General features: G+C 46.3%; 1 protein-coding gene across 1 annotated transcript in view; it reads left to right on the forward strand.

Annotated features, from left to right (window-relative positions):
* The first annotated feature begins 2,283 nt into the window (after positions 1 to 2,283).
* Positions 2,284 to 20,717, forward strand: part of SLC7A5 (solute carrier family 7 member 5) — a 36,458-nt gene continuing 18,024 nt past the window's right edge. Inside the window, exons 1-2 of the mRNA XM_050903859.1 lie at positions 2,284 to 2,906; positions 17,170 to 17,295. Coding sequence (XP_050759816.1) covers positions 2,297 to 2,906; positions 17,170 to 17,295 — 736 coding nt within the window. The 5' untranslated portion in view covers positions 2,284 to 2,296. The remainder of the gene's footprint in view (positions 2,907 to 17,169; positions 17,296 to 20,717) is intronic.

The following is a 20,717-nucleotide window of genomic DNA, read 5'->3' on the forward strand; positions in this document are numbered from 1 at the left end:
AAATGGAGAAACAGTTGCAGAATTAACTCTGATTAATTCGCAAGACAGTCAAGTATGTGGTTGACTTTAAATATGGCAGTTTGGTAGCTGCTACTCCACTGCTGCTTGATCCCAGGATTTCCAAATGGAAATGGTGTCAAAACTGAGACTGAAGTCTGCAAATTCTTAGCTGTCAGTGTATTAAGAAATTCCCTTTTGGAAGAATTGGATGCAGAGAGAAAAAGATAATTCGGTCCCATTCTTGTGAAAGTTAATGGAAATTTCTGTGAATTAGGTTAATATCAGGTGTAAAATGCCAATCATCAAGCGGTTAATTTATTTGCCTTAAGGTGAGAACTTAGTCTAGAGCACTGGTGAAGTAAATCTGTTGATGAATGATTTTGTTCACCCAACTATACAACTGAGTTTGAGCAGTCATCTGAAAATATCTGAAGCATACATCTTACTTCAATTCCAATCCTGTCTGCTGGATCCTGATGTAACGAGGCCAACACAGAGACAATCTTGTATGTTGTAGGTACCTGTTTTTTTCTGATTTTATGGTCCCGTGAACATTTTGCCTAGGATAAAGTATTAAATACAGTAACAAGTAAATGTTGGTAAATCTTACTTTGAGAAATAATCGGTTTAGATTACAGCCATATAGCCTCTGTGATGGGGCTAATGTTAAGCTAGTAAGCTAAAGAAAGGCTTTTGGGGTTTCAGGAAAATTGTGTGATGAGTATGTTTTGCTGTTTATTTTTAATTAATTTTCATAGTCTTTGCAATCTCTTCAGGATCCCGCTTCTCTTTGAAGACCAGAAAAACATACTGGGTGCAAAGGTAATTTTTGTCTGAGCTTTCTTCCTAAATGTGGATGCTTATATAAATCGAGAAGCGAAGTTGTAAGCCTCTGGGCTGTTGTGGCTACTAGCCACTAGGTGTCAGGTTCCGCTTGGTGCTTCAAGGGGCTGCTCAGGATTCCTGGAATGGCTGGAGGTGGTCATGATGCCAATTACCAGTGCGAGGTACCTGAAAATGTTACTAAAACGTTACATCTTACCCCAGAATGCAGATCTCACGTTTCTCTGAGGTATGTTTCAGAAAAGCTCCCGACCCACCCTGCTGCCTGTACTGAAGCGTGTCTGAAACTTGCAAGGAGGAGGATGGTCCAGGGAGGAAGGACACCGACCTTGGGTTTCAGAGCTTGGGCACGACTTCTTGCGTGACACCGACTAATCACTCGCTGAGAAACAGCTCCTCAAAGGTACCGCTTCCACCTCTCAGTGGGAATGATTGTTGTTGAGAATCAGGGCTTCCAGGCTTTAGCCTCTGAACTCGTCTCCTATCCCACAAGGACAAGAGGGAATCTGAATTTTCTGAAGAATTAGCTCCTTAGGCACTATTGTGAAGTATCCAAGTAAGTCTCCTTGGATGCAAAACCCATGCCTTCGTTGAGGTACTGTGATGGAAGTTGCTTGTTTTGCCTGCACGCTTGCCAGATTGGCTTTTTTTTTTTTTTTTTTTTTTTGCAAACAAGTCTTTTTGGTGATCTTGGTGTCCAAAATGAGAGGCAGATTTCTGCAGTGCCTCTGCAGAAAGGCAGGTGATGCAGCGACAGGGCCTTGGCCTGTGCTTGTGTGAGTATGTCAAATAGAAGAGTACAGTAAGCGCACTAAAATCAGATGGGGCTGGGGGGGGGGGGAATTGGGAGACCCAGGTTTTGCTGAACTTTAGGTTTACACACGCACACAGAGACCCATTCTCCTTTACAAGAACATACCGCCCAGTCTAGGCAGGAGAATGAATGGTAACAACCCTCCCCTCCTGGCAGCTGACAGCGAGGAGCCCCCCCTGTACCCCGGGGCCGGGGGCAGAGGCGGGGGGGGGGGGCCGCTTTGGTCCCTTTGTTCCCTTTGTTCCCCCGCTCCCCGCCGCACCTTTTTGGTCTCTTGGGGCGCAGGGAAAGGCGGAGCGGGGCTGGCGTGCGAGCTGCCCGCGCCTGGAAGGAGACCCACCGGTAAGGGGCGGGCAACGCCTCCGGTTCCGGGGGGGCGGCCAGCGGCTGCCCGCGCAAACCGGGGGCACTGCACCACCCCCCTTCTTCTTCCTCCTCCTCCTCCTCCTCCCCCCGGAAAGGAGGCCAGGCCCGCGTTCCCCGCCTAAGCGGGAGGCGCTCGCCGCACGCCGCCCACCGCCGCCGGAACAAAAGGAGCGGCTGCATGGTGGCGGCGGAGCGCCTTGCCGCGCCCCGCGCCCCGCTCCGCGCCCCGCGCTCCGCTCCGCCGCCTTGCGCCCCGCTCCGCTCCGCGCCACCATGTCGGGCAGCAGCGGCGGCGGCAACAGCAGTGGCAGCAGCGCGGTGAAGAAGAGGAGCCCGGCGGGCTCGGCCTCCTCGCTGGCGCAGGAGGAGGACAAGCAGGCGATGGAGAAGATGCTGGAGGCGGCGGGCGGTGGGGCGCAGGAGAACGGCTGCGCCCGCTCGCCCTCGCCCTGCGGCTCCGCCGAGGGCGAGGGGGTGACCCTGCAGCGCTCCATCACGCTGCTCAACGGCGTGGCCATCATCGTAGGCACCATCATCGGCTCCGGCATCTTCGTCACCCCCACCGGCGTGCTGCGGGAGGCCGGCTCGCCGGGGCTGTCGCTGGTGGTGTGGGCCGTGTGCGGGGCCTTCTCCATCGTGGGTGCTCTCTGCTACGCTGAGCTGGGTACCACCATCACCAAGTCCGGCGGGGACTACGCCTACATGCTGGAGGTGTACGGCTCCCTGCCCGCCTTCCTCAAGCTCTGGATAGAGCTGCTCATCATCCGGCCCTCCTCGCAGTACATCGTGGCTCTGGTCTTCGCCACCTACCTGCTCAAGCCCATCTTCCCCACCTGCCCGGTGCCCAACGAGGCTGCCAAGCTGGTGGCCTGTCTCTGCGTCCGTAAGTACCCGCAGACCCTCTCCAGGTGCCTGCTGTCCTGCTACCCCACGTGGCTCCCCGCTCACCATCGCCTTCCCCAAAAAGTCAGCCCAAAGAGCTAGCTGCCTTGAGCCCATCGCTTTGTAGGAGACGCACCATCTCTCCTGTGCTAAACTGGCCGCATACTGGTTTTTTTGGGCTGTTTTGAACAGCGTGAGTGGGAAATGTGGCCCCATCCCAAATAAATTGAGCAAGAAGTTCCCAAAATGCCAGTTATGGGCTAGCGAGCCTCTCTGATTTCTGGCAATGCAGCGAGCAGCATGCAATAAATGCAACATGCGTTTCTCCTGTGCGCTGGAATGGGATTTCTCGTGCGCTCCCACAGGAGCATGTTCAGGCAGGGTGAAATCCCCTTGCAGCCTTGCAGTGCTGAGGTGCTGCGGTGGCTGGGATGGGCGTTTATGTGCAGACATAGGTGAGGATAACGTGCAGTTGGGAAATAATCTGTCACGAGCAGTTGGTGCTGAAAGTGGCTGTGCTGCAGTGCCTGGCTGTTTTCAGCACCAGTTTTGAGATGAGATGTTTCTCAGCTGTGTGTGCACTGATACCGTGCTCAAAACCTGTGGGGCTTTTTTTGCTAGCAAACATCATATCTCATGAGACGTTGCCTTGCAGAGAAGTTCAGTCATGCTGTGATGAATTTAGGGCCACTGATTTCTGCCATGGCACGCAGATTTCTCCCTCCTGCTGCAGTTTTTATCGTCTCTCTGGTATTTTGAGGTCTGCAGTTTTGCTAGTGAAGCCCCATTTTCCATTCCTCCCGTGATTGCGAAGTCACCCCATCCAAATTCCTTATTCTTTAAATACAGGACCATTTTCTGCCTTTCTCTCTTAATTTCCTATTCAATCTGTGTTCTACTCCACTGGTAGTTCTTGTAAGGTGCCATTGTAAAGATATATATCAGGAGAGGATATAATTTTTTGTGAGGGCTTTATAAAGCATTTATTTGGTGTACAAAGTTACAGTCAAGTGATCTTTTTATTTTTTCATTTTGAGGTTGTGAAGAGAAGTCTGCTTGTTCGTGCTGTCCAAAGGGAGATTGTGTTAGATTCCTTCACCCTCTGAGGATCGCAGGCATTCAAAAGTTGCAGCACATGGTCATTATGGGAAGATATATTGTCTGTAAATGCCTTCATACACAAAGTGACCGAGTCTTTGGTAGATACAGTATATAGCTAGCTAGTAGATACAGTAAGATAAATAACAGACAGGGCAGCAAATTGTACTTTCTTTGGGCAAGGTTGAAACTTGTTCATTCCCCAGATAAATTTTTAGGAACATAAGGGCAAGTAGACAGGCATGTGGACTTTCCATCCAAGTTTTTAACAAAGTGGAGTGCATATATTAAGGAAAAATACAGTCGCCCAACTAAGAAAGCTGTAGCAGGGTTAGAAAATAGTTCTGCTGATGAGTGTCTTGCCTCAAGTAGGGCCTTGTGAAAAATCTGGGTTTAGAGCTTTCCTGCCAGTCTGCAGTATGGTTTCTTCAGTGACAGAGAGAAAAGGGCCATGCATGCACGTTGCATTCACATTTTTTGCTGAGAAGCTAACAGAATTAGAGTATTGATTAGATGGACTTTCTTACTGGCTTATGACAAAGTTTTGCGGTGCGAGAACATACTGTAGTTGACAAAGCCTTTGAGAACGTGTTTCCAGTAATAAGTAACTTTTCATCTGCAGGATCTTTCCCAAAATAGGTGAGATGAGGTATCTGTGTTTCCATTTGACTGATCAGAAAACAAATACAGGGGTAAAGTAGACTTAGCCATGGTGAGATCTGTTCAGTGACAGGGTGGATTGTAGCATGACATTTCTTGATGCCAGGTCTCATTCCCCCTTACGCTTCTCCAATAAGTAACGTGTCTCCAACTTTCTTTTGCTAGCAATTAGTAGTTTTCCTGAGGCAGAATTTGTTCTTGAACCTTTATCTTGAAATGCCAAGGAAAGAGTTGCTAGTTCTACAAATCTGCGTCATTTCCATGTGTTTCTTCTTTAAACTTTACTCCCCCCTACACCACTGGCTACTATTTTGTTTATGCTTTGGGTTAAATTTTTGTTTGTCTCCTTTACTACAAAAGGTTAGTTCATCATGCGTTGCCTTCAGCAAGTTAGTTTTCTGTAACTTTGATTTTTGGAGTTAGCTTTTCGACTGTCTGGTGCCAAAACCACATCATGAACTAGGAACAATAAATGAAGTCAATCTGGTCCAAGGACATAGCGAGTCACAGAAAACTTCTATGGACTAACAAGCGGCTTTGTTACATGGTTGTTTCAAACGTACCCCTGCCCAGTGAGATAATTATTTTTTTTTTCAAGAGCCCTAGGATAGGAAAAATGGCCTGTTTGTGCATACGCTCTAGAGCATTTGTTAACGAGTTATCTCAGAGGGGAAGAACAGTTTAGGAAGCAATAGGGGAATTTGGGGCCCTGGGCTGGAATACAGTTGACTTACTGTGTAGCCAAAACCCAGCCCTCTAGAACAGTACCAGCTGTATTCTTTGCAAAGTTTGTATCTCAGTTTAAAATGTAATTGACTGCATGGTTTCTAGTAAGAGGAGAAATAACAAAAGTTACTTGTTTCCACTTTGAGTGTTACTGGTGTTGAACAGTTGAATAAATAATGCGTTGTTCAGTATTTGCCACCATGAAGTACAGAAATTGAATTCCTAGGCATTAAGATAATCTAAATAAATCACAGTCTTGAAAGAAAGAAGAAATAGTTGGAATAGGGAATTTTGTTCCCCTTAAGGTGCTGCGGAAAACAAGGTGGGTGGTAAGTAGAATTTAACTACAAATAGGTATTTTCTGCTATCAAGATTGTAATCTACAGACCGTTGGTATGCAACACCACTTCTTCCATGAGACAACATGAATGTCTATTAAGGTTGCCAAATAAAAGTGTGGGAATTCACTACGGGGAAGTCTTCCTGTAGCAAGATGGGTCAAGCTGTTCGTCATTAGCGTGGCTTATTTTATGTTCACCGCGAAACAGCCGGTGCTCCCTAGTTGTAAGAATTTGCAGGTAGTTTGGCTTAACGCTTTTCAGGCTGCGCGTTACTTGGGTAACTCGTAAACTGCCTGTTATTTTACCTGTAAGATTGGATGGCTGATACTTTTACAACTGATAAGTCAGAAAAGCAAATGCTAAGGGACAACAAACACAAAGTCCATCTGGTATCCAAGCATTTTTGAACAGAAAAAGTTAGTTCATGAAACTGAGAATTTGTGCATATGCGTGAAAACCCAACAATAATTGGAATGCCCCCAAATATGGTCTCATCTAAACCAATTTTACCCGTTCTATAGAGGGTGGAGGGACAGTTACTAGGTCCTGACTTTGCATATTTGATGACGTCTACATTACAGTATCAGTATTGTACATGGCAAAGAATTAAACTACTAAGGATTCTGTACTCTGTCTCTCAGGTGCACATTTGAAGCTATGTAGATAAATGAGAATCCATGGTATTTGTTGTTGGCGCCTCTTTTTTTCCCTTGAGAAAGCATCACAGTGGAATGTACATTCGCACTGCACTTCCAACATACTTGTATATTTTTCTGCATTTTTATACAATTTATTTTGACTTTGAATTCAAAAAATACACACTTTTTAACAGAATATTTAGGTAGCAAGTGTAGTTTTGAAAGAACTTGTTGTTCATGTATGTTGCAGGACCACCGTCACGTAGCAGAAGCAGGATCATGTAAAACTCTTTAATCCTGTCTTTTTTTTCCCATTGAAGAGGTGGTGTCCAGGTAGTGGCCTGAACAGCATCCAGCTGAAAGTGCATCCCTGATGTCTTACAGTGCGAGTGGGTCGGATTCTCTTTTACGGCTGGCTGCCACTTGTGTTAACGTTTCTTAAAGTTGAACTGATAAATCTTAACAAAAATCATTAAAAAAATCACAGCGCAGCACCTAATACACAGTGTATGTTCTAGAGATGGCCCAAGGATGGAAAGTTTCAACTTGCCCAGTTCAAGACAACATGCGTATGCCTTATTTCCACCTGTTAATTTGCAGATTTCCTACACGTGAGAGGTTTTTGGATTGTGGTACACTAAATTCCCTGTAGGTAAGGGAGACAAGGGATAACGCCGCTTCCAGACCTGAGCTGGTTCTTGCTTGGTGTTTCACAAGTGCCTGACTTGTTCTTCCTACACACATTCTTACACACAGCCTGCCACACACCCCCTGTGTGCTACATGACAGGTTATTCTATAATTTATTTATTTCTTGACAATATAATCTGCTCCACAGAAGCTTGAGAAACCCTGCCAGTTGCATAGAATTTTTCTCTTGATCTTCAATGTCAAATCAGTGATTTGACTGTTAGCTTCTGAAGCCTTTTATCACTTGTTAATTATATATGCTAATCTGGCACTAATAACCCCAATATTGCTGCAGCCATATCTGCTCCTTCCAAAGCTACAGTATTTTAATCTTCTTTAAAATTTCTTTAGACTTCCTTTGCTGCTTCTGAAATATTATTTTGGGCACTCCTTCTGCAAGCATGGAATTCCAGTAAAATGATCGCATACTTCTCGTTCGTCTCTTTTGTTATGAACAGTCTAATAGTGGAAGAATTAGTAGCAGTCAGTGCAGAGTTGAGTCATAGCTAACAGCATATGTTACATGGAAGCGTAAGTGCCTGACAGCCCCCTGAGTACATTGTGAGTTAGAGGAGGAGAATGGTATCAAATCCAGGGTTTGGCAAAAGTGTATAAACACATGCCTTGAATGCTTGCCAAATTATAGCTGTAGTCCATAGCTGAATATTCAGTGTCAACATTTCAGCTAGAAATCGCGTATGTTGAAAGCAGGAACGTCTTTATTTGGTATTAAGGTTTTACTGTAAATCTGACAAGTTTGGCTGTTTGACCAGCTGTTTAAAGTGGAGCTATGGGTAGATTTTCAACTCATCAGGTATTAGATGGTAAGCAAGGCAAACACAAAATATGTCTTATGCTTGTCTGTTTAAGATGGGTTTATTCTGCAGCATTGCTACTTGGAATTAATCTGCCAGGACAAGCAGGGTGTGAAGCTTTGAAGACTCCCCCCCCCCTCCACCAGAAAGGTGGATTAAATGCCTAAGCTGTATCAGTAAATACGCACTTGTTTGGTCAGAGTGGAAGAGAGGGGTCTTTGTAGAATCCCTGCTGTATGGCTAATGTTGCAAGACTGAGGTTGCTTTTTTAAATCTGCATTTAATTAGCGAGAGTAGCATTAATGAAAACAGCCTCTGACACTAACAGGACTCTCCTGAAATGGATGAAGGTTTGGAGGACTCTTGAAACACAGCAAGCAACTACTGCATTTCTTGGCACCCCTCTCTTGGCTCTCACAACAAATGTCCCATTAAATTTTATTATATTTGAATGATTTACATTACCACTGAGATTCTTCAGAGTCTTCCTCTTCTGACATGAACAAATTGGGAAGTCTTTTTCAGAGAAACCCTCCATGGTCAGTCTAATTCAAAGTAACATCACTAGATATTTCAAATATTCCAATAGTCTTATAGTCCCAGTGTCAGATGTGGCCAACAGATCAAATGCGATGGATGAGAAAGCAGTTTCTTGCCAGCCAGCAAGCAGAGCTGAATTCTGACCCTCTGCATGCCATAGGTGGCATGATTCAGACTAAAACCTGCCTGGAATTTTTCATGAAGTTCACGACCCAGGATTTAGCACTCAATGCCGAAGTTCAGCCACCTTCCTGTGGATTTGTGGAACCTAATTCGGTACAGCCATGGGAAGGTGCTTCTGTGTCAGTGTAACATCACTCTGGGTCAGGTAAGATGCCGTGTTTTGCAGGTCCAGTAGCTGACCATCTGTTTGGCAAGGATGGTGATATGTCTGGGGGGCTTCATGTGCACATAAAATACTAGTAAGTGTTGTTTGCTGTTAGGAAGATATTTCATATGATGGAAATGGTGGAAAAGATGTTTAGCTTGTGATAGTTATGGGGTCCTTTTAATTTGCTGGGAATGGAAGAAACATACCTCTTTCTCCCATTGCAAAGTCTATATTTTGTTTGTCTTCCTGTGGTAAAATGACCTGTTTTGTGGAATTGCTGCATCATGTAATCTAGAAACTTCGACAGTAAAAACACAAGCTTCTTTCTAAGGAGACAAAATAGTAATTCCAACCACTTGCTAGGAGTTAGCTCCCCTAACATTAATAAATTCTTTGTAGTTTTTCATGTACCACACAGTTTGAATAGTGTAAACTGTGCCACTGTTATTACGGAACCTTGGTACCAAAGCAATGGGTGCATTTATAGAGGCTTGAGATCCAGCCTCTGCAGTATCTGCAAACTGTGAAATTCTTCACTGAGCTCTTCCTCCGGGCGGTCCTGGTGCTGCCTTTTGGCCCTGACTGTGCTGCGCTGGTTGGCACAGCTCTTGAGAGAGAGATGGCAAGTAAGCGCTTGTTAATTTATTCTTGCAGAATTCTGGAAACTTGAGGGTGTGGATGCTTCTGGGATCTGTGCTACATGATGAAATGCTAGCATCATCCTGCTTTGCACTAATTTCTCTGGCTCCCAGCTCCGAGCCTGTTTCAGCACCAAGGGCTTCCTGGAATTGAAAGCCAGCGGAGAGATGGAGCTGTGACACACTCAGGGTGTCTGTGGCAATTTGTTGGAGACATCCAGAGCTCATGGTCTCAGTGAGGGGCTGGGGCTGGAGGCTATCCCTTTTCTTTAGTGGTAGGGCAGCCTTTGCCTTCTCCTTTCACCTGTCATCTGTTGAGGCACCCATTCCCTGATTCCTCAGCACTGCTGTTTTGGGAAGAAAAATAAAAACGAAACTGTAAACCGTTGCCGGTATGTTTATTATTATCAGTTGATTTTAATCTAGACGCATTTGCTCTGGGGCCAAGTGCTCCTTCCCAACAGCCTCATGTGCCACTAAGCGTTTCCCTTTGACAGACTGATTGCCCTGGCTGTTTCTCAAGGGACTTGTCCTTGAAGAAATATCTGCAAAGTTTTTCCTTCTGCTTTTTGTCTTTACCTCCTTGCAGGGCGCAAGGCTTCACTCAATACCTATCAAGCTGAAATTTCCCTAACCATTTTCTGTCTATGTCCTTGTATGTATGTCTCTTGTTAGATTGTGCTATTAGAAATAGACACCTGAGACTATTGGAAGACACTGTGGCATCACAGCCACCTGAATATAAAGTGGGGTTTTTTTGGCCTTAGTGAATAGTTAAGGCATTGATTTTTTTCCCATGGGTTTAAACCACTGTAGTCAGTATAGCATAATTCCTTGTTTGTACTGTGTGGAGTAACTCTTTATTTTCAACGCGTCCAACTTCTTGTGAGCTTAAGCAGCAGTTCTCTTTAAAGCATGCGGACGATTTTGTGTCTGTGCCATGTGCTGCTGTCCTCCCTGTGGTTTGTTTCTTGGTGGCCATGAGCTCAGCTTGTCTTGTCTCTGTGTGAAACCTGGTTGCACCGTCTTTGGTGGAATAGAAAACTGCTTGTCCGTCATCTGCACTTTATAAAGAGTGAAAGGAGCAGCCTTTGCTGTAGGATGGGGAAAGGGAAAGGAGCTGAGAACTGTTCTGTAAGTAATGGTGAAGAGAAAATCAACATCATCCAGTGGCAGATGGTAAATGGAAGCATCGCCTTACAGTTGTAAGGGCTAAGCGCTTTGGAAACGTGTGAATTACAAACAGGAATCATTGCATGATTTATCTGCTGTGTGTGGACAATGTTACAGTCCGTGTTTTCCTGGCAGGGAAGCTGAGGTGGAGGATTTCCCTTCATTCTTCCTCTTTCTGTCCACAAGTTCCCTACCCGACTACGCATTTTCATTCTGGTCCTGTAATACCATGAATGGGAATCCATGGGTGAATTGCAGCAAGTTAATCGAGTTTACTTCTTTAAAGCAAGCTACTTACACACATACATCCTTGTTATAGAGGTGTATACTGAATTATATAGGAAGCACTACAGGTCAAGACCAGGGAAACCTGCAGGAGATGAAATGAAGGACAAAAGTGACATTGTGCAAGGCTCCCAAGGTATGTAACCTCACACGCAGCATGAATGCAGCTGTGCCAGTACCGCAAGGATTCCTACGCTCATTTCAGAAATGTTTCACCTGAAAAGCTGCTAAAGATCTTGGGTTGAGCAAACTCCCGTCGCCCCATCAGCAAGTTACATATGGTGCCGGAATTGGATCCTTTTTTCCCCTGTGAATGAGGACGAGTGCGCAGAGCTGTGGATCGGCTGCTTGTTTGTTTGCTTTTTTCCCCAAACGAAGCCTCCCTGAGCACTCTCTTTACTCTATCTCGGATCCATGGCCACGTTCCATTACCGCAGGAAAGCTGCAGCCCTGCCTTTTTCTATAGCATAGTTGCCAAGACTGTTGCATCATAAATGCCAAGCCCCAGTTTACGTGTATTAGGGCTCCATTCACATACTGTTTGCTTTGGGCAGAACCACATGCCCGCAGGGCAGCTTTACTACATCCTGCCTTTCCTTTGTAGACACAGGAGCTGTTGTTACATATAGTGTGTTTATCATGGACTTGTTCTATGTGGGGATTGTCATGATCCCTTTCTGAGTCTACTTTGTAGGGATTTATTCCTTTTGTCATCTAGAAATCGTATTTGGGAGGGATCTTGGAACTTGAGTTCAAAGGAATATGCCTGTAAAATGTGAATTGGGGGGGGGGGGGCAAGGTTCTGGGTCCTATGTTGTATTAGTCAGTTTATCCTTGGTTCCTATCAGTAATGGGGAAATTATCTGACTGTGCAGGTGAGTGCCAGCGGAGCAGGTTAAGTGACATGCCTGAAGCCAGCTGGGACTACTAGGACAGGGTAAATAATTGAAGCTGGACCCACTGTTGTCTTTAGAAAGCCAAACTTCTCTTTGAAAGCCTCTGGCTTCCCCTGTGGCTTGAGTATCTTGAAATGAAGCTCACCCTCAGCTAGGCTCGAGCAGTCACCAGAAGAGATGAAGGGGTGAACATGCACCTTGTGAGCACGTTCTCTCTACACCAGTCACAAACCAGTATCTTTCCTACTTCTGCCAGAAGTAATAAGTAAATAAATAAAAGTACCCCCTCTTACATCTGCAGTCGCTGCAGCTTTCTAGCTCCTATTATCCCAATTATGTAAAGCCTTTGGAGAGGGGCTGCTGGCTCAGACAGACTGTGTCACGTCAGGTCGTGCTGAAATCCGTATTCCTAGAATGATTCCCGAGAATGGCCCCGATGGGTCATGCTAAAGGTCTGCCTCGCTGCATAGCTGGCTTCTGACAATGACCAGTGGCTCTAGCCTTAGGAAAGGTGCTGCAGAAATTAGGGCAGCGCAGTCTGATCTTTCCCTGCATTGTATCGTTGCCCTGATTTATAGTAAAGCTGTGGCTGTGCAGCTTTCCCCCGTTGTTCATGCGGAGCAGTTCATCCAAGGTGAACGGAGCGGTGCCAGGAGTCCCACAGCCCCTGCTTTGCAGGGTAGCATCTCGGATCAAAGGAATAAAACTTTCTGCTTTAAGAAACCCTAGCCCTCCACTCTCCTGAGAAGTTGAGCAGCCACTGGAATTAGTCTTGGATTTTTACTGAAAAAGTACTCAGTCTGTCTTTTCGTCTCTGTTTCTGTAGGATTCTTGCTGGTGGGTGAGACTGGGTTTTTTTTAGCCCTTCCTACGTTGAAAGCATTTAAGTGTAGTAACTCCACCACGCTCCTTTAGGAAAGACAAATATTATTACATGGTGGGAAAAGCAAAGGAGAGAGATTGTGACTTGGAGGGCTCTGAATCACGACTGGCGTGGAAGAAGCTCTCAGCCCTGTTCAGAGTCTCGGGCCCTAACTGTTTTCTTATTTTTATGGAGCCTGTTTATCTGGCACTGATATGTTTTTAAGGGCTGAATACAGACGCTTCCGTTGCTTTTCAGTTTTGGATTATGTAGAAAGCTTTTGCCTTTTATGTACACCACCGCCGTGCCACCGTCCGCCTAGCAGACTCCGTACAGAACCGGAACATGAAAAAGGGCCCCGAGAAAGTCAGTATTTAATGTGGAGGCTGAAGCAGCTATTGTCAAAGAAACAGAATGCCTAAACGGGGAAGGGAATGTCACTGTCGCACCTCTAAGGGCTGTCTTCGCTAACGGGAAAAGTGTGCTTTTAGATGCGTTAGCTCATCCTTTAAATATCCCTCTGTAAACAAGGAGAGTTTTATTTTTAGCATAATTGCTGGTCGAAGTGAATCCTGGATCCTCGGTTCCCTCCCCGTCCTCCCCATTAGGATTCACTAGAGGTGCTTTTAGTAGATGAATTGTGATCTGTGCTTAGTGATACTTCACTGTGTTTTCTTCTCTCCCCCTCACCTCCCCCCTGTAGCACAGACATACTCTAAGTTGACCCTGCTAACCTTCATTTTCTCCTCCCCTGTATATCTGGGCAATGTCCCTTTTAGCATACTGGTTGGAGGCAGATATATCGCAATCTTGCTGCAAGGTGACAGAGCTGTGACCCTGCAAACTGCTGATACTGCTGGCCTGCTGCGTGATGCTGAAAAGCCTCCAAGCCCAGGCATGCCGTGTCTTTCTAATTAGATGCACCATATCTCCCCGGACCGGCACGGGGTGGAGGGACCCTGGGAGGGGAGGTTACGTTTGGGGGAGGTAGTGTGGCAGGTTTGTCGGCACGGTTCCTCGCTGCTTGTTTTTGGCCGTGTGCCGAAGCAGGTCAGCCAAAGCCCAGCTCGTGCTGTCCTGTGACCGATACGGGAGCCTGTGGGCACGGGGGTGTCCTTCCCAATGAAAACAGCTCTGGGTCATTTCGGTCTCACCCGCTCCAAATGCCCAGACACCCTCAAAGTGCCAGAGGGGCTTGAAAGGCATGATACAAAAAAAAAGTGAATCTGAAATTCCTTATTTACTTCTGGCTTTCATTCTTGTAGGATATATTGGACCACGTGCTTTTCTTTGCAAAGACATCCAACTCTTTCATTTCTCCAAACTTTAAATGCTCTTGTATTGAGATGACACGAGATCCTAGGGGCTTGGGGGGCGGGGGGAGCCAATGGTTCTGAAAGCAGGCCTCGTGTTCTGGGACGTGCAGTCTGGGACTGGCTTTGTTCTTTCCCTGCCTAAAGATCCCCTACAAGCAGCCTTTAGCTGAGCAATATATGGACACTTAAGTCCTCTCAGCCTGATGCGTATAGCTGTTGTGCTGTGGCCGTAGCGGGCTCTCAGACCCCTGTGAATGAATGATGCAACTCGTATCTGTTCTTGCCTGCGTGTGCTCTGACTCACCGGGAAGTCCTGTCGCTCTCGGGGCTCGCTCGAGCGGGAACGCAAAGTCTAATCGTTGCTGTCAGACCCAGATACTGCGGTCCCTGAAGACCGAGCTCTCTGAAGCCAGCCCGTGGGTATGTCTGAGCCTGTCTGTGCCTGTATGTTCCAGGAAGGCTATTCCCAGCTCTGGTGTGGGCTCTGTCTGTGTTTCCCTGAACTCTTACCAATGCAGTTGCTTTCTCACAGGCAGGGCAGGATGCAGGGTGGCAGTGAGCCAGTAAGACCCTTTTAAATTGCCAGATATTCCTTCCTCCTGGTTTTCTTTCTCAGTTTGCAGTTTATTCTGCCCTTGCTGGGAGGCAGGGTGTGTGAGGCTGCGGGAACGTGCCTTTGCTCCGAGCTGATGAGCGGCTCCGCAAACCGGAGAGCAAAGACAGGCACTGCCAATCCTGTGCAGCCATCTCACGTGGGAGGTGAGGCAGTGAATACGTGGTGTGCTGGTGCCCGCGTCCTTCGTGTGTACGTGTGCGCTCAGGCTACACTCAGCTGGATGCCGGTCTGTAGTCGGGAGGTAACCTTGCTTCAGAGTAGAGACGCGTTGTGGTTTTCCTTGTGATGCTCGGCATGTGTTCAGGGTCTTAAGGCACTGGGTGCTCTTGCTGGGCAGTAACCAAGCCATCTAGCTACTGGTATTTCTGCCTCCGACCTTTATCCATTGCCTTCCCCCCCATTCTGAAGCACCCCATGCGGCTCAGCCCCATGGGGACAGGCTTGTGGCCAGAGTCTTCACTGGCAATTTCCTGGAGAGACTGGTGACCTGATGAGGGTGCTGCTGAGCCCCCTCGTATCTCTGGGGGTTTGATTAAGGCTGAAATATCTACCTCAAATGCTCTGGGCTTTAAACTGTGAGTATAGATATAGCCCGTAACCTCAGGAGAGGGTGATCTGCATCCGAGCTGAATATTTTGGGGAGCAGCTGTTTGGCTCTGGTCGAGGCAGCGGGATCCTGTGAAAATGAGCTGCAGGATGTGGGAAAGAGCCTTTGCCCCGAGGGCAGAAGCTAGTCTGGAAAGGATCCTGCAGGGAAAAGCCTCCAGCTCAAGAAGAAAGGTTGAGATCCGCTCCTCCCCAAGCTGCTCGGTGACCGGTCGGCTCCGGGAGCTGCTGACAAGCTGGTGTGGAGGCAGTGAGGGGTGGCTCGGTGCAAGGGAGACGAGGAGGAGGGGAGGGCATCCAGCACGTGGGGCGGTGTTATTCTCTGCGTGACATTTGCCCATCTCTATAACAAGCAACAGGCTCTGGGGAGCGGGGAGTGAGCAGGGCACAAAAATAGTAAGTGATTTGGAAGAGCAGTAAAGGTTTTAGCCTTTATTTTCTCTGAAGCAGGTGAAACTCGGCCGGTCAGCAGCTTCGGGGCTTTAGGCAAGCCCTAGTTGATGCTGTCCCTTGCCTGGTAGGAGTGCCACACTGAATAGTGGCAGGAGCGGGCGACAGAGGAGGGTGATAGGGGAACAAGGCAGAAAAAGGTAGGAAATTAGGCTTCATTAGTTGCATTAACCGCAGAGCAACTTGTAGGTAGCGGGAGCTTCTCGGCAAGCCAAGCGCTGCGTGGGGAGGCAGCGTGATCAAGTACAAGAGCAGCCACAGCAAACCTGAGCCGTCGCGCTGGCCTGCTCTGTGCAGCCCTCTCTTCCATCGCTGCCGTGTGCGGCCCTGGTGAGCATCTCTGAAAGTCTGCAGGACCGTCCCTGCCACCACTGGTCGAGCAGGTCAAGCAGAGGATGAGAGTTTCCTTAGATCTGGCTTCTCTTCCCGTCTGTGCCGTTGACCTGCAGGCGTTGTTTGTCTCATAGCTTGCCAAATGGGTCAGGACGGGGACGTCTCTTCCTTTCTGTTTGTGCAGTGGGCAGCAGAGTGTGGCCTCCAGAGCCTTTTAGGTGCTATTGTTATACAAATAACTATATATCAGCTCTGGAGGTTTGTCCTGACATTTCTGTGGTGTTTTCACACAACAGGAGCATTAAATTGGATCAGCTTAACAGGGTGTCCTGGTTTCGGCTGGGATAGAGTTAATTTTCTTCTTACTGGCTAGTACAGTGCTGTGTTTTGGATTTAGTGTGAGAATAATGTTGATAACATGCTGATGTTTTAGTTGTTGCTAAGTAGGGCTTATCCTAAGTCAAGGACTTTCCAGTTTCCCATGCTCTGCCAGCAAGCAGGTGGGCAAGAAACTGGGAGGGAGCAGAGCCAGGGCAGCTGACCCGAACTAGCCAAAGGGCTATTCCATACCATGGGACGTCATGCCCAGTATGTAAACTGGGGGGGAGTTGGCCGGGAGGAGTGGATGGCTGCTGGGGCATCAGTCAGTGGGAGGTGAGCAATTGCACTGTGCATCACTTGTCTTTTCTAGGGTTTTATTTCTCTCTTTTTTTGTTATATTCCTTTTCATTACTATTATTGTTATATTTTTATTATTAATAATTAGGATTATATTTTACTTTACTTTATTTGTTAAACCATTCTTATCTCAATCCACGAGTTTTACTTTTCTTCCCGATCCTCTTCCCCATCCCACTGGGAGCAGGGAAGGGTGAGCGGCTGCGTGGTGCTTACTTGCTGGCTGGGGTTAAACCACGATGCAGGGATTGCAGCCAAGCACTTTGATGCTAATGGTTGCAGTAAGCACTTTTATTTATATGCCCTCAGAAGTGTAGTCTCCAATGCAGCAGGGCAGTTCCTTGTCCCAAGGAGTGTAGGCACTGTTCAAACCACCTCTTGCCAAAACAAAAGACAGAATAGAGAAGTGCGTGGCTGCAGAGCCTTGCTTTTGAAAAGTTTCCGTTTTAGGAAGAGACTCTTTGTGTTTGCTTAAGTTGTAGCAAAAAGCAAATGCCAATTTGTCATAATTTGTTTTGTGTTTTAAGTGTTTCACTGAAAACTAATGTGTCTCTTCTTGTCCGTTTCCCGTAGTGCTCCTCACAGCAGTGAACTGTTACAGCGTGAAAGCTGCTACTCGTGTTCAGGATGCCTTTGCTGCAGCAAAACTGCTGGCGCTGGCTCTGATCATCATTCTTGGCTTCGTGCAGCTTGCAAAGGGTGAGTACGTTTCCTTTTTCTTTTGAAGGTGGTGTGCAGTTAAAACAGAATCTGGGAATTAGGAATAAAGCCCAGGAGTCCTAGCCCAAGCATTTCAGAGCTAGCAGAAGTGCTTTACAAGTGTCTTTTGTTCTCTTGCGTGCTTGGGTGATATTTCCAGCTCACGCTTTGCAAAGGGCTGAGTGCTTTTGTGCATTTTATTTGTGAGGTTTCCTATTTCCCTCGCTGAAGTTATGCTTGATTTCATGCTACTGGAACCCAGCGTATACCACCCAAGGTCTTTTCCACTTAATGCAGTCACTGTGTGGCCTCTCCCTTTGAGATTGCAGAGCTGCCAAGTCTACAGGGAATGACAATTTTGGTGCTATGGCTCTCAGAAGTCTTTTCTGTAACTGCTGGTCATCGCCATTTGTTAGTAGAGAAGTATCTGCATTACCCCCAGTAATTTTTGTTCTTTCACAGACTGCCCCTGTACATTTCCCTTGTTGCTGCTTCAGGTGTGGAATAGCTCGATCGAGTCCGTGGGGTCACACAGGGATGCCTGGCTCGGGCAAGGCTGCAGAAACTGCATGATGATCGGTGATATTAGGGCCCTCAGCTGACACTAGCATGCATGTCTGTCAACTAGCATCTAAAAAAGAAGATAAAAATGGGAAGATGAAGCAAATTTTCTGGTGGTTTTGCTTGTTTTCTTCATGCACACTTAAAATCCTCTCAAACCTAGGGAGATATTTTGTTCCAAACCCATCCGATTAATTAATCCACACAGATAAGCTTTACTGTGTGCTTTTTTGTGCGGGTTTTGTGAAAATAAACTTTTCTTAGGGAACAGTACAGGCCCTATTTGTTAAGTGTGGATAAAAGTCTATAGATAGTGCCGCCTGTCTCTGTACTGGCAAGTGTGTGTGTATGTTTGTGTGTGCACGTGGGTCTTTTTAATTCCTGTCTCAGCTATGGGAGCCAGTGCTGTCTTTGCAGAATTTCTTGCTTTATCAGAGGTTTTATTCTCTTCCAGCTCAGTGCCTCCGCTCAGCAGGACCATTGTTTGAGGCTTATCACAAAATATACCTCCTTCCTCTTCGTAGCTCCCCAGGCTGCTTTGCTGAACATTTTTTTCTCTCTGAGAAGGAAAAGGATAAGTAAACATAAATCTCTGTTAGTTCTTTAACATTTTACCAATAAAAGGTCTTTACAATTGTTTTTTGTTTGCAGATGATAATCTTGATTTGCATCTTCAGAATCACCTTCCCTCCCCCTGTACTGTTCTTTGTCCTTTTGTTGAGGGGGAATCACTTTCTGCCCTGGTTCTTCAGGTATAAATACATGATATTTCCATTGACTTATACGTGCAAACAATAAGAGATTTCAGTCTTGTGTACGAAAAACCCCATCCTATATTCTTCTGTCTCAGAAGCTTTTTACCTCCCATAAAGCCTATTACAGTTTCAAGTTTTTGGTAGGTCTGGAGGGGTACAGCTATGGCCTGTGTGCATCTTGCAGTACAGCTCATTTCATGTGACGTTTAGTTCCCTGCTAAACCACCTGGCCGCTTCAGACAGCGTGAAAGGTAACAAGATCAAAAGCAGTAGTTAGATGATAACATCTGAAGGCAAAGGCCTTTTTCTTCCTGTCTGTGCACACAACACTCGGCGTAAAGCAAGCTGGTTCAGAGTGGGAACCTTGGGATCTACAGAGGATGCTCCTCACAAAGCCCACGTTTACACCTTGTCCGAAGTGGCACACTACTGCTTGTCTGAGTTCCTATTTTACAACATACTGCCTGGGATTCTGCCTGTGGTCTAACATGGCTTTTATTAATCTCCTTAATGGAAGTTGCAAGCTCTCTGGTAAGTCCTTAAGAATATGCAAGCTCCTTTCATATGCCCTTCCTTAGCTTCCACATACATTTTGCAACTTTCTCAACTTTTCTTTAAGTCATGCCAGGTAACTTGATGCTTTTATGTAGCAGGGATACATCAAGAAACGATGTTCTTTTTTCTTCAAAGAAAGCATACTAGCATCATTTAAAGCATGCTGAAAATGGGAAAGCGCTGCACTGTTGTCCATCTTCATTGGGACAAGAAATGATGGGTGCAAGCTGTGAGGCAAGGGAAGTTTAAGTTAGCCATTAGAAAAACACTTTTAGCTGTAATGCAGAGCTCAAGTAGATTGTCCAGAGAGGCTGTCTCACTGGAGATTCACAAGAACAGGTTAATAAATGTCTCTTGGGAATGGTTTAAGTGAGTCGAACCTGCCTTGGAGCAGGGGGACAAACCTGGTGCCCCTGGAAGCCACCGTGTCTGTGCTCTCTGAGGCTGCGCTGTGCGTTAGTCGTACAGTACAGAGCTGCTGGATCTTCTCCAGGTGAAATACTACAGACCCAGTCTTTTAAAGTGCTGACGCTTTTGAACGGGTAACTTTTTTTTTCTAAAAGCCTGTTTAACCTCTGAGTAGGTGGGTGATCCTGGGTCCCATACATAACCACAGTGCCGTGGCTTTACTGCTCCTCTCTCTGTGTGCCCTTGTTTTCTTTTATACCGCTTCCAACGCTCTCTGGACAAAGAGGACTATTATCACTACCAGCTCAGTAAATTCAGTCCCAAGCCGGCAGCTATTATTGGGGCGACATACACGCCGAGTCGGTTTGTCTGGGGCTGCAGTTTCAGCGGTGAAGGGGTTGTGTGTTCCCATGACACTCCGGATAGTGCCTGAGCAGTGCTGGTTAACTTGCTTTAATGGTGACTGTCCCATTGCTGGGTTATGTTTACAGTATCCATAAACAGAGAAGAGGAGCAATACCACAGTTTCTTGCTCAAATGTGGAAACTTCTGAGACTTCACAGAAGTATGCCTTTCTCTGTATTGACCTCCCGCCTTCAGCTTTTGGCTTTTTTTCTTTTTAGCCTTTCATTGGATATTTTCATTATTTTCAGAAAAGCAGTAACATCTCAAGACAAAGAAATATGTGGCAATATTACCGCACAGAAAATAGCGTTTTCCTGTGATCTTTCTGTGGACAGCTGTTTTACATCACTTCTTTCATGCAACTTCAAAAGGAGGGTAGAAGTTGGTTTCCTACTTAGACAGCCTTTCAACTACTTGAAAGTTGACGCAGTATAGCTGACCCACTTGGGATGCAATTATTTTACTGATACAAAAGTTATACTTTTAAAAGCCTTTGTGGGGCTAGAGTTGCATTGCTTTAAAAGTTCAGTGTCCTGGACTTGGTATATTGGTGTGTAAAACCTTATATATGGACCCCCAGCTGTACAGCCCACCAGTCTGTAGGGCTTAAATAGCATAGATAACTTATAGCATAGACCGGATCAGGATTTTTTCACTCCAGTGTTATAAAACCTGGGCTTATTTCTGGTTCTGCTGTTTTACCAGCTCTCACAAATTATGTTCTGTCCAGCCACCTCT

Source organism: Gymnogyps californianus, chromosome 12, assembly GCF_018139145.2.
Source record: "Gymnogyps californianus isolate 813 chromosome 12, ASM1813914v2, whole genome shotgun sequence".
Taxonomy (NCBI): Eukaryota; Metazoa; Chordata; class Aves; order Accipitriformes; family Cathartidae; genus Gymnogyps; species Gymnogyps californianus.